The 14,739-nt window shown below is 40.4% G+C and overlaps 1 protein-coding gene across 1 annotated transcript; it reads right to left on the bottom strand.

Annotated features, from left to right (window-relative positions):
- Positions 1–349: 349 nt before the first annotated feature.
- LOC101847619 (mitochondrial import receptor subunit TOM40 homolog 1) lies at positions 350–13,716 on the bottom strand. The gene is made up of 7 exons (XM_005110590.3): positions 13,210–13,716; positions 9,875–10,035; positions 8,971–9,072; positions 7,267–7,372; positions 6,404–6,535; positions 5,056–5,241; positions 350–2,660 (listed from the first exon to the last, which is right to left on the bottom strand). The coding sequence occupies exons 1-7, from the start codon at positions 13,394–13,396 to the stop codon at positions 2,521–2,523; spliced, it is 1,014 nt and encodes a 337-aa protein (XP_005110647.1). The 5' UTR covers positions 13,397–13,716; the 3' UTR covers positions 350–2,520.
- Positions 13,717–14,739: the final 1,023 nt, after the last annotated feature.

Here is a 14,739-nt window from a genome sequence, read left to right as displayed (position 1 = left end):
TATAAAAAAAATAAATCTAACTGTATGTCAATAACATTCTATGGAACACAGACAAATAAATATGAATGCATCAGAGACTTGGCCCAGGGAAGCCCATGTTTGATGATCTACACCAGATAATACAGGTGCAGCAGAATTGTTTTTTTGCCGCCAGAAAAATCACACCACTATTGAAAAAACCCCCCAAAAACAATAACCAACAAACAAAATGAAAAAAAAAAAAAAATATTGAACACATCTCCGTACGACCATGTGGCAGTTTCAGAACACAAAAGTACCAGTACAGTACACACAAAAAGTTGGGGTTTCGCCATATTCGTACGGTCAGCTAAATTCCTCACACCCCACCGAGTTCTGATCACAATCACCAGACTCCCCCACGCTTTTCACATAAACCTGATGCCTCGGATTTTTACACAGATAGATACGACTTGCACTTCACCAAATCACACAGATAAACAACAACACTTGCACAAAAACTCACACATCTTGAACACCATTTTCCCCCTCATCAAACTCACAAACTCTTAGCACAGTGTCCATTCTGAAACCTGTACACACATGCCCACAACAAAGAGCCAAAGCCCAGAATACACCAAAAAAAAAAAGAAAAAAAGAAGAAACAAACAAAAAATTCTTAACATAACCCCCTCCCCCGAGACTTGCTATCAGTGAGGAGGCCAAGCTTTCATCATCCAGGAGGGTAAACAACAGGGAGAAACAGCAACACAAGGGCAGGGCCAGCGAATGACCTGTGCGCTGAGTCGCAATTAGGTGGCCAACATTTTTTTTATCTCCTACATTTTTCAATTTTGCTCTGTATCAGTGTTACCCTTCATCAGGCGAGAAAAAGGAACTAACCCCCATATTTGCTCTTCCTATTTGACAAGATAAACAGCCTTCATATCACATATTTTGTTGTCACAACTTTCACACCAAAAGAACAGTCCTCATCAAAACCAGTAGAGCCATTCTTATGCTTTAGAATATAACAGAGAAACAATTCTGCCAGCGCTTCATGAAACACAACACATTTTTTGGACTGGCAATTTTATGTAAACTTCCGTGACATCATGGCAACTTCTTAATCGATGGATTTTTTAAACCCACACATGCTGTACTTCAACTGCCTCCAACAAAGAATGCTTCAGTGACAGCCCGGTCACACAGGGAATCTATGTAGCAACTCTCAAAAAGTGTATTTCATGACTCGTATTTCGGTAGCACAGCATAGTTTTGGGAAAAACAAATTCAAAAATGCCTTGCATGGCCTACATGACATCTCCTCATATTGGGCTCAGTTCAGACAATCTTGAAAACATACAGCTCTGCTTAATCTATATACAATACAAGAGTCACTATCATACAGGCACTGTCCAAAGTTCCATGCAAACGTTTCACTGGGACGATATGCACACTTCTAGACAACCAAGCATTGATCCCTGTGCTCCTCCTACCAGAAACATACTGCGACATGCAAATGGAAATACATAATATGGCTGACATTTGGATGAACACTGCATGCAGTAAGAAATATCACTTCTTTACATAGTCTGTACATCAGATGAGAATGAAACCAGTAACTTTCTCAGCCACGTTAGCTCAACTATAAGTTAGCATTTTGTCCACAAACATTCATCTAGATAGGCACTCATCATAACGTATGCACTACTCAGGGTGAGCTAGCAGGCTCCTCCCTCGGTCATTCTGCGACAGGAAACAGCCAGATGTGTAGCAGCCAAACAACTATTGTACCACGGCAGCAAGAGGTACGCCAGGCACACACGCTGCTCCTTCCAAGAAATTATGCTGCATAAACAGAACAGGGCATTGCTGGTTACCACCCTACTGGCCGTGAACATTACCCCCCCCCCCCCCAAACAAATATATTCCAAACGTCTTACATGGATTTTACTCACACCATGACCTTAAAAAAAAAAAGCTGTACCCATGATCAATATGCACTCATGATTAAGGGAAACAAAAGAATTCCTTTCCCCCTCCTTATAGAGTAACATCTATTCCAAATTCACTATCTCGTTATGATAAATTACGTGGACCATCACATGGATTCATTTAATTGTGAGACTGACAGGGCTGGTAAAATAAGAATATTCATGTCGCTGGTTTGTTTCTTACCTAAAACTGCGTGGTTTTGAAGACAAGACTAATGCACGCTGTCAAAGGACAGCATTGTAGTTGTAGTGCAGGAAGAAAATGTATGGATTTTCATGACATTTGCGATGTTCTGTCGTGTAAATGGGCCTATTCATTTTCAAGTTGATATCAATACTAAATGCATACTCATTAACCCCCCCCCCAATAAGGCAAACAAAATTTTCTCATATATTGATGTTGATGCAACAAAAAAGTTTGCTTCCAATGCAATATTTTGACTCTACCTTTTTAAACTCTTCAATAAATCAAAAAACCAAAAAAAAAAAAAAAAAAACCATTGTAAAGCTTGAACTATAAAATTTTTACACTCTTTTAAATATATTGTCCTAATCATCAAGTTCCTCATCCAATGATCATTCCAATTCCAAAGCGATATTGTCCTTTGACATGGTTGGCGTATCCACTGAGAGCGAGGGTGAAGGGGAACGGGGCCAGCTTCTTCTCCATGACACCGCCTATACACCAGTTGCTGTCCACCTGACCTGTGACCGTGGGAGAGAGACAACAACAAAATAAGTGAACGCCAGGATCTGGGCAATTTATAAGGAAACCCCATTGAAAAAATATATATACAGGGATGTAAACAGGTTAAATAAAAAATATTATTTTTTTTAAAAAGCCGGAAAATATACAGCGTGCGCACTGACTGAAATAAGAATACAGTATTACTACAAAAATCTCCATTTAGTATATATAATACGCATTGTTTATAGTAGAATTTTGCTAAAAGTTGGGGCCCAAAATGGCAAGTCGGCCGTAAAAACCGGAAAAAGCCGGAAGATATACTTCCCTGTATATATATGATACATACATTACATACATTCAGACATCTATATTAGGAGGGGGTGAGATGCACAATCCGCTAAGCAACATTTGGGGGAAAAAAAAAAAAATCCTTTGAAATGTAGGCCTACATTGTTGCCAGCTATCAGATGAACAAATTGTTTTCTGCCAAAACCCAACCCATACTTCAGAAAAGCCACAAATAATCTTTTTATGCATGTTCATGTGTATAGCAGCATTTTAAAAAGCTGATTTTCTCAAAAGTGCAAAAATGGACGGAGCGAGCTTTACATCTCATCCCCTCATATAGAAACCCTCCCCCCCAACCATCTTACAACAACACGTCCAAAATCAAGAATGAGTATAGTCTGTCTGTTGTCTGCTTCCTTACCCCATGGACAGCCATGGGTTGAGATTCCAGTCTAACCTCCGCTGCCAGCATTTCAAGAATGTTTTAGAACATTCATCATCAGGTAACTATTAACAGTAGACAACACTACGATTTTCCTTATTTATTGTTTTTATGTTGTGTGTTATTAATAAAATGAAAACAGACTTTCAGTGTGTCATACTTTTGCGTGAAGCAACCTCAAAGGCAGATTTATTCTGCTTTTCTGAAGAGAAGAATTGGGACGTAAGAAGTATTCCGAGTCACTTCCGTGACCATCTTGTATGCTTTGTTCAATTTCAGAATCCATAGATACAAACTGTTTTTTATTTAGAGGCTGGACAAACAAAGTTTTTAGTTTAACCTAAAATCATGAAGCACAGGGCCAGATCTAAAAAGTTGTGACTTGCCCCACATAAGCTACACGAGAGTTCATGAATCAAGGGATGCAACTGCTATATTTAACAAACATTAAATTAGCATGGCTTCCCTGTCTGCTACTGCTCACACCCGCCTTGGGCCGGCAAATAGGGTAAAAACAGCGAGGAAATCGAAAATGATGGGGCTGCAGATTCTGCGTTTCTCGTAGGACTATCCCTGCCATCAACGTTGTATCGGTATTGGCAGTCGGTGAGTTAAGTTCAAGTAAAAAGAAACGAATAATAAAAAAGCAGGCCACTTTCTGCAAGCTAAATGGATGTGTGAAAACAAAATTAATGTTGAATGAAGAAAAAACTAAAACCATCCTATTTGGGAGTTTCAAATCTTAATGACGTTAATAGAAGCTAGTTAGAATGTGAAAAATGCTAGCATATCCTTTTCCAACAAGGCCAAAAGCCTTGGTATCTATTAAGATTCAGACATGTCCAAAACAACCCAGTAAATCATGTTATTCGATGTATGTACCTTGATCAAAGACGAACCAGTGAGAAAAGGCACCTTATTTCAACTGACATTGCAAGCATACTCTCCGTCTCTATTGTCTTGTCAAAACTTGACGGCAGCAATTCTGTTTTGTCTTTTCTTAGTTGCTTTGGTGCTGGTAATTTTTCTAATCAATAGATCAGTATGTTGACTGTGAAAAAAATTGCCTAAATGTTTTTCGTCTCTTTCCTTACAGAGATACTTTGAGTGTAACTATTATTTTCTGATGGCTCATTGCATTTTTCAGTATTAGCCTGAAGCCCGAAATTCCTCAGCAAATTCTTCATACTTTCCTTCTGCGTAACACCCTCCTCCTTTCTAGGTTTGTAAACCCTGAGCTTCACAGGTTATCACCCAAAGGTTAAGAAAATAATGTCAGAAAGAGAGTCCACGTCCATTCTAAACTGATTCAACCAGCAGATAGTTTTTACTCCGGACACAAATAATGTGACCGTTGTGTTACCTTACAGGTGGTCTCATAAAAAGTTAATTAAAAAACAATAAATCCGACAAAACCCTTAGTGTGGAGTATTGAAATGTTCAGCATAAAAAATGCTATTCAATGACAGCAGAAAAAAGGGTTGAAAGTAAGAGGTAAGGAAAAAAGAAGAGAGGAGATTGATGTGAAGAAAAGGGAGCAGTATATGTAAGAGTTGCTCAGCGTCAAAACACAGGAGATAGTCAGCCGCTGTGGGCCAGTCAACTGGAAGTATAGGACCAGTTTTAACTGAATAAGTGTTATGCTGTTCATTGCGGGTGAACACAAAAAAACAATTCCTCACCCTTGAAGGTGACGTCTGCCTTAGGAATGTCAATCTGGTAGGCCACTGTGCCGACGCTCTCGGACATGCGTAGGCTCGTCTCCAGCTCCACTCCCACCTGGAGGTACTCGTGCACTCGCTGGTAGAAACAGGTGTGGAGGTTACCAGCCATCGGGCTCAAGTTTGTAGTCAGCTGCCATTTATCACCTGGGGAACGAATATATACATCTGCATGAATACTCACTGCTTCAATTGACACGATTTCTCCCTTTTTTTTTTTTGTATTGGATTTTACGGCCCTCGCAACTGTATAAAGTCATATAAAGGCGCGAATTTCCCCCTTTAACACTTTGCGGTCACTCTGTGCAATAATGCGATGATGAAAATTATCCGTTCTAGTCTCCTACCATGCCGGCTGACCAGATGGGGTATTTTATACTGTTTGGCTGTGTGACTGCAAAGAGTTAAAAAGCCTAGAGTACAGCATGAAAGCACAAAGGCATTCAACTGGTAAATTTTGATATATCTAATGTCAGAATTTATACCTGGGGAGTTGTAAAAAACGCAGAGGAAATGACGAGGCTATCAAGGTGGAGATTTAGGCGTCAGAGGAGTTTTATTCTTTTACTGTGCTGTGAAAAGTGTCTTGAAGTGGGAGTTTATAAAAAATTTTTTTTCGATAAGAGCATCAAGCTACACACGTTCAAAAGCAAAAAAGAAATTTGTGCAGTTGTCAGGAGCTGACAACTCGGAGTTAGCAAAAGTTGTTGAGGGGGGAGATCCAAACTGACATAAACTGATGCTTGAAATGAATTTTGGTTCTGAGGTCATTTGACGTAAACACGGTAAATCTACAATGAGAGGGTAAAAGAAGGCCGGGTGGGAAAGGGAGTGGTGGCAGAGAACATGGCAACAGATTAGATATTTAAGAAACATCAGTAACAAGTATAAACAGAAAGACAGTATGTCCATGGTCAAAGAACAGAAGAAGGCAAACAATGACGAGCCAGGGAAAGGTGTAGGCAGAAAACAAGAAACAGGGAAAAAACTTAACACAGCTGGAGAAAAATCCACAAGACAGACATCTTATAAGAGGAACTTTTGACGGTCTAAATTCTTCGGGGAATTAGAAGGCAAGAAAAACCATTTGAGCTATGACATAACTCAAGGTAGATGTAACGCAAAAGACAGAAAGAAAAGATCATGGGGTAGATGTAACGCAAAAGACAGAAAGAAAAGATCATGGGGTAGATGTAACGCAAAAGACAGAAAGAAAAGATCATGGGGTAGATGCAAAACAAAAGACAGTAGAAAAGACCATGGGGTAGCAGCATAGCTATGGTCACTCAAAGACAAAGTGTGAACCTACCAGACCACTTTCCTGCCATAGACATGATGGCAATCTCTCCCCCAGGCACCTGCATGCCCCTCTGATACATAAGCTCAGCACCCAGGGCCAGGCGGGGCGTGATCCTCTGAAGGTAGTGGGCCACCACCAGACCTACAACAGACACAAACAACAAACAGAAAGCTCAATTTAGTTTGTTTAGTAAAGAGTTTTACGGCACTTGCAACACAATAAGGTCATATAAGTGCCGAAGATTAGAGGTGTTACAAGACAGTAACAACAAACGTAAAAAAGAAGGAGGAGAGGTAAGGACGATAGATATTTAAGAGGAAAGAAGGAGCAAACCACACCAGAGCACCCGTCAACCACCCACAGAAAGCTCAATGAGGCTGGCAGGGAACTCAACATTTCACAGAGGACACCGCAACAGAAACATGTCTTTCGGGGGCTCTCGTGGTCTGCAGGAACCGTGTTTGCGTCTCATTCAAAAGGCCCAGAGTTTGAAACCTGGTAGCCACGAACAAATGTTATTCTCTAAAAATTTCTCCTTTCACCCCCCTTTCCTCTTTCCTAGTCCTGCCCGACCTACCTCCTCTCTCCTTTACTCATGAGTCCAACTGCTACTCCTATCAACAGGAGTGTAATATGTTGTTTTTTTCACAACAGATAACTAACTGTGATGGGAGGAGGTCTGAGTATGTTAAAACATATCTTAACTCTGCTCTTCTATTCTCACAAATTTCTTGCTCTAAATATTTGTTAACCGTCTCTATACGACTAAATTTCGTCACCAATCACCGCGAAGAGAGACCAAAAGTAAAGATATAGAACATCATAAATCTGAAATGACAATTCAACAAACACACTTTCATCTGATTACCTACCAGACATATTAATAGGATCCAGGTTTCCTGTGGTGAGAGAAGAAGTGAAATCATCTCCCTTGTAATCAAAGGAAATCTGTTGACCAACACACTTGTTTCCTTGAAACTGGGGGAAAAAAAAAAGAGCATGTTTTTCTCACAAGAACACTATTCTAGCATCTGCCTCTGTTGCCATTTTTTGGGTCCAAAAGTTGCCACAAAAAAAAGCAAAAGTTGCCATTAATTTTCAAGCTTTCAAATCTGGGATGACGCATTTAGCAACACGTTGATAGAGGTAACTTAATCTAAAGCACCAGAATTTCTTTAGCTCTGATTTAAGCATCCAGAATATTATTTGTAGCACACAGAGTGTAAAAACATGAAAAAATAAAGGTTTCACAACAGAAAGAAATCATAATTAGAACAACACATAAACAGCCACAAAAAAATAACAAATAAGAGAGTGTGTCCATCTATCCATAGATTGGCCGTTTTAACCCTAAAAGTATGTAATTCAAGTAAAAGTACAGGATATTACATATAAATTATGGAATCACACACAAGGGGCTTGCCACTGTCAGGACTCGGTTTTGGTGGAGACACGCTCTAACATAACACATTAATATATATTTTTTAATGTAGGAACAACATCAAATTAAATAACAATGCGCTATATAAACACAAAAAAATAGCAAAAACAACACATAAAAAAAACATTAACACACCAACAATGTGCATCTTTCTTCTCTTATAACTTGACTATTACTACTCGTGCAGACTTTAAATTTCTCATAGTCAAAGACATGATATTCGTAGTCAGTTTAACACAGGTTTGAGAGATCTGTCGTGCCGCTTTAAAATGAACGGTAATTTTTTTTTTTAAAGTAGAGGGTTTTACGGCCCTCGGAACTGCATAAGGTCATATGAGCGCCAAGGGGTGGGTGTCAACAGAGAAATCTTTACAGGGAATCAGACTTACTCTGCTCCCCTCTCTAGCTTCAACAGCACAAGGTCTGCTTCAACTATCAAGGCACGCCGGAAATAGCAGGTCACAAGAGAGTGACAAACGTACAAAAGAAGTAGAGGAAAATGACAACAGTAAGGATTAGGGATGAAAAAGCAGCAGTTCCCTGTTGTAGATCAGGCACAGTTATGAGTGTGACATGAATCAGCCCATTTACAATTCTACTGTGCTTGAACGAGAAATGTCCACCCTTAGGGAATGGCCTAAAGACACTACAGTCAGTAGCACTGCCCCGGGGGGTATAAAACTATGGTTTGGCTTCAAACGCAGACACGCTGTCACTTCAGCCATCAGAACTTCCCAATCATTTATTCATAAGTGTGTAACTAAAACAGGACAAATTGGCTACTCTACAAACACTTATCTAGAACAAAAACGAAGGCACAGAAATTAACCATTCTAACTCAGAATAAATCTCAAGACACTGAGCTTTTAGTACATGTGCCTAATGGTTTGCTGTGCGGAATGGGGAAGAAGTTATATCGTTTCAAACGTTGAAAAAAAAAAATGCGAACTTCTTAATCGAGACAGGTAAAGTCGCTTCACAGCTCATTAATCCCATGACCCCGAGCAGGGGAGATCCTGCGGGCTGCTGAGTCACGCTAACTAAAGGTAACAGAATCGGGCGAAAACTGACGCCCTGAGTGAGTGAAGACTTTTGACTTCACTTGGACGTCAGGGTGCGTTGTACTGTGACTTACCTGAGCCACCAACTTTCCCCGTAGCCGATCAGTCAGCGCATGGATGATATTTGCATTGAGGTTTCCATTTGAGTCGACGTCTCCAAGTAGCACCGGGAAAGCCTGAGGAAAACAAAGTCAGAGCAATCTTTGCTGAGTTCAAATACATCAACTGTGTATTACCCTCCCAAGAAAACAATTTAAACCATATTGGAAAAATACAATTTGTTGCTAAAAGTGTTTCCCTGAACAACAGAAAGTGCGTGCAGCACCGTTAGCTCAATTGGTATCATGCTGGTCTGCAGAACGGATTGCCCTTGTTCAAACACCCAACAGGGCATTCTGAATTTAAGGGGGCTCGATACTTACAGGAGAACATTTCAAACTGAAGACAAACTGAAACAACTTTTGTCACAGGCAGTAAGTATGAGACAAAAGATTCATGTTGAACTGTTGACACACTTGATTACACAAGTCGTTGCCATGGAAACGGTGGCCATCTTTAAAATTGGATAGAAAATAAGTTGTTTTTTTCTCCACCATTTCTAGTTTTCAACTTTTAAATGCAAACAAAAAGTGGTGAAAAAGTGTGTGTGTGTGGTGGTGGTGGTTTATTGCAAACAGAGTTATTCCGAATTCTGACATTTAGACTGACATAGTACAACAGTTTGATTTTGAAGTGTCGGAAAAACACATCATTACAACAATATAAATAGTCACATGAAATGCTAGGAAAAGGTAAAAACAAGAAAAATATCTTTTAAATATTCACTGCATATAAAGAGATTGGATCCCGATCACCCATTGGGGGGGGGGGAAGCCCCCATTCAAGCTTTCAGAGATATCAATCGGGGGGCAACGGAAATTGTACGAGAGCTATCCATGTTTGTGTTACCTGTGCCCGCCTGATAAACTGGGATTTTACCTCTGTTGGAGAAATCTGTTTTGTACCAATGTAGGTTGCACCAAATCTGTAGCCAGATGGGGAGAATGTGCTCAGTGTGAGAGTATGACTGATCTGGAAGTGGCTGCTCAGTCCCTTTGCAACAATAACTTTAGCACCTTCAAACACTTGTGGAAAAAGCTCTGAAAGAAAAAAGATGAGTCAGGATGAGTCCATTTTATTTATAGCACTGTATCACAAGGGATCTTTAACTCTTGTCCTGCGTCTGTGCCGATATGTGTATCTTATCAGCAACCGATTACGCCGGGGTCACTCGGTGTGTACTGTTGGTGTACAGCGCGCGCGCCGGGAAACGTGTGTTTTCGCATGAATGCCGCGGGAGTGTGTTAATCGATGATGAAAATAACGCTCTATCTTTCATAGCTTTCTATTTATAAAGTGTTACAAACACATGAATAACCCCCTCTCACAAGCTGATAACATTATGAGTAGTTACGCCCATTTCTGGACGCTCTTGTTGTTATGAATGACCTGAGGTTCGAAAGGGGATAATATAGGTCAATTTCCGAATGTTTTGCACTCCAATTGTTCTTTGTACCTGCACACAATGGTATTCAAAACTCTCAAACAAGCTTATTTTTTATCAGGTAGTATCATTTCATACAAAAACCAAGCTCATTTAAAAGATTTTGTTTAGAAAAATGGAAGTCTTGTTTCCTGACTATCTTTTCGAGCTCCTCATGTCTAAGTGGGTCAATTTCCTTTATAATTTAATTGGACGAACATCCAGACCACAAACTCAAGCAGACTGACGCTCACACACTTGACCTTTGCGTGAATGGGGACCCAACTCGGGACCCGAATTTCACGTAAAATGATGCGCGGTGCGCGTGCGCTGAGCCAGGGGCTACACTGATTCGGGACCAGAACGTAGGCGAGGTGGCAAAATAGTCTTATCGGGCGACATAAACCCGGCTCCTGCAGGACGCGGGCTAAGAATATATGTCGGCAGCGTGACTAAATAATTGCAAAGCTTTTTATGATGACTTTTGACCATGCCAACCGTAAAAGATAAGTTAATTCAATATAGCATGCCATGCAATGAAAAATTTTTTTCCCCCAATGAGATGCGAACACCCCGAGACGAGACAACCTCGCCTCAGAATACCCCCATTGCGATGTTACAGGGGAACAGAGAGAAAAACAACCGGATGCGCACGCCCGCCATTGCCCTATTTCAAGTGACCAATGGACGGGCTCAGAATAGTCATCCAGGGATTTGTAGGTCACATGATACATTTGCCGCGAGAGTGAGGGGAAAATGGCCTGTCTCCGTGCAAAGCCGCTTTGGATAGGGGGGTAGTCGTGCATTTATGATCGGGTCTAAACAACTACTCGACACAGAACGTTCAAATTTGAGCACACTATAGAGGGTAGATGGATCTATTACCAACTCGGCGTTGAAATTCAAACTACTTATAGTTTTCGGTACACCCGATATGAAAGTGTTCCCGACACCAAAAGTATTCATATAAGTTAATTTATGTGTACCAACTTCAACGTCCCCATATAATTAGTTTGTCCTATTTTCTGATTGGTTGCTGAGTTTCATTCACATTGGTTTGGAAATAGAGCAGACCGAGGTTGAGAAAGTTAGTCACCTACGCTACGGCCGGGTCCAAAAATTCACTCGCAAACGGGGACCAAATTTTCGTCCGGCGGGAAAGCCCGATTGGCATTGCTACATTGTTAATTAATAGCAAACAGTCTGAACTGATAGTTCAGCCTTAATGTTGTATAAAATTGACATATGAATGATGAAAAGTAAACAATGAGTTTATGGTATCCGTCGATGAAAATGTGGAGTGTGCTTAACACTGGTCTGACGGTGTAAAAGTAAGCATTGTCGGACAGTGTGAACTTCATTCATGCTTGATTGGTCTAGATAAGTCCATCTTCTTATTTCTGTATGACTTCACTCCCCCTACGCCTACAACCCTCCCCATGTCCTAGATTTGTAGACCAGTCCTGACACTAACCTCATAGCCTATTAATGAAATGCTTACATTAATCAAGGACCGACGGCGTGCGACGCGAATCAGACGGGTCACGTGAATACGTAAAATCTCCCTGTTACGGTCTTGTAGGCTAGCCTACAAACTACAAAAGAAAACACTGGCAAATTCTACAAATCCGAATGCCAACACTGGTTGGGAATAGATTTTGGGAAGGTATTCCGTAACGAAGTGTATACAGACCCGGTAACCGGGAACAAAGTCTCGAATTATACAGACCCGGTAGGGGAACTCTTTTGTGAAGTCGGAAAGTTTCAGCGCCCAGACCCGGTAGTGTGTGTGTGTGTGTGTGAGAGAGAGAGAGAGAGAGAGAGAGAGCAAGAGAGAGAGAGCAGGGGGAAGTGCTAGCAAAATGTATATATACGACATGCCATAGTTCACAGGAGGGAACGAGAGAAAGATAGAGTGGGAAATAGGTGGGGAGAGAGAAAGACAGATAAACGAAGGAAAAGAGAATGCGAGCGATACACAGAGACAGAGGTGAGAGAGAGAGAGAGAGAGACAGGTGAGAGAAAGAGAGACAGAGGAGAGAGAGAGAGAGAGAGAGAGAGAGAGACAGAGGTGAGAGAGAGAGAGAGAGAGAGAGAGAGAGAGAGAGAGAGAAAGAGAGAGAGAGAGAGAGAGAGAGAGAGACAGAGACAGAGAGGATGACTGCTCGACTGAAATTATGACATTGTTCTTTTCTTCAAATTGTGATTCCTCCAACTCCAAAAAAAAACGGAGGAAAAACGATCATTCATCGAAAAGACATCCGCAATCTTCATTTATAATCTCTAGATTCTAAATCAATGATTTATGTCTGTCTGTCTAGATCTAGATCTAGACCATAGATCTAGAAGAACCTAGATTAGGTCTACCTTGAGCCAAAAGGGCGCTGAAACTTTCCGAAATCACAAAAGAGTTCCCCTACCGGTTCTGTATACTTTGTGACTTTCTTCCCGGTCACCGGGTCTGTATACACTCCCATTCAATTCCGTAATGAGCAACCACATGAAAACTAGAGGGTTAGGGTTACTCCCATTATCAGGGTTAGGGCTAGGATCAGGGTTAAATAGGTAAGTCTCGATAAGTCCACTCTTTATTGAATAGGGCAAAGGCCTATTGACACGATTGTGTTTGTTGACTGTTTTGTTCATTGGGGTGGTTGCTTCTTCCAGAGAGGAAGTCCTCCCAAATACGGCGAATTTTGTTATTCAATGTCTGCTGACAGAGATCCTCATCAATAAAATGTGAGTCCAAACAGCTGATAACATAGCAACTTGACCATAACCCAGGAGTTACCTTTGGTTTGCTTATGCAGATCTTCATATAAACCTGGATTTCTGTCCCCTTCTGCACCAGAAGCCGTCCCTTGGGTTTCCTTCGGTTTTGATTTTGGTATTTCGGTTGGTGGGGGAGGTGGTATAAGCGGGGGCGCCGGAGTCCCTGCTGACGCTTTCGCAGATTCTGCTGCACTCACGTTTCCCATTTTAGAAGCCCTTGCACTCTTTTTTACTCAGGGCGAAGTAATTTCAAAATAACCAGAAGGAAAGAAACAAACAGATCACGTCCAGTTTGTAACCTTCAACCGGACGCCATGTGCAAGTTGGAATAGAAACAAAGAGCGTTGCGCATGACAATCAAAAATTTACTTCCGGTAGGTTACTGGTTGACAAAAAGTAAACAAGGCTACAATTTAACGATTAAATAGAATTTGTAAATTAGCAAATGAAAATTACTGATCTTTCCATATTTTACTTTCAATATATTTTGTTATCTTCTAACCCATTACATAGATTATAAGTCGTTTCCTTGTATAGTAGTTTTCGTTAATTTAGCCTACCTAATGATAGTTCTTGTTTTTTAATCCGGAAATAGCTGCGAGACTATTATAAAAATAGTGCTGCAAAGAAATCATTACACCAAAATAGTTCGATATATATTTGTTTGTTTTTATTTGTTTGTTTTGTAAAATCTGAATATAAAAGAAAGAAAAATAAATCAAAGTGTATACTCAAAACACATGAGTATACATGGGAAAGATATAAGTAAACTAGAAAAACTCTTCCGAGGTGGTAGTGAGGTCAAGTGAAATATCGGCGATAATTTCTCGGAATGACATCGAGTTTGTTGATACCTGAAGTTTTTTCAACAAAATTGGGTCGCCAAGCCCATTAAATGGACCGCTCAAGTTTCACAAAGCTACTCAGTATCTAAGGTGCAATATATTTTCATATGGACATTTTTTATTTTGACTGGTGGCTTCAAAACGAAGATCAGCTTGACTGATGACCCTTGATTTGTTGTGTTGAAAGCGGACCTTTCTCGACTCTAGCAGATGATATTTGACACCTCAAGATCTTTACAAATTCAACGACAGCGCTTCTAATGCATCTTTGGGCATATATAGAGGTTGTGAAATAACAGAGGAATGTCATTACCAGAAAGGTAAGTGCATTTTTTATGTTCTAAATGCGTGTGTGATTCAGTCTCGTAAGTAGGACAAACTGGTTGATATTTGGGACCCACCCATTCTCAACACGGCTTACTCAAGGAAGTCGGAAGTGTGTAAAAATTTGTCTTTGGATAGACAGGTCACTATACTATAGATTCTAGGCCTAGACTATTAGATCTAGAATCTAGATTTAGATCTAGATCTAGATCTAGAATTCTTGATCTATCTTAAGTCAAGTTGTAGTGTAATCCTTTTACAGGAAAAGCTGCCCTTTTCTGGTACTGGAATCTAGTCTAGGTTTCAGAAAGTAGAAAGCATTTGGAGTCAGAATTTCAAAGAAAAAATTGCTGGGAAAGAAAGAAGTTAGAGTAGATCTA

The sequence above is a fragment of the Aplysia californica genome, unplaced genomic scaffold (assembly GCF_000002075.1).
Source record: "Aplysia californica isolate F4 #8 unplaced genomic scaffold, AplCal3.0 scaffold00913, whole genome shotgun sequence".
Taxonomy (NCBI): Eukaryota; Metazoa; Mollusca; class Gastropoda; order Aplysiida; family Aplysiidae; genus Aplysia; species Aplysia californica.
Note: the sequence above shows the minus strand (reverse complement) of the source record. Positions and strands in the feature narration are given on the sequence as shown.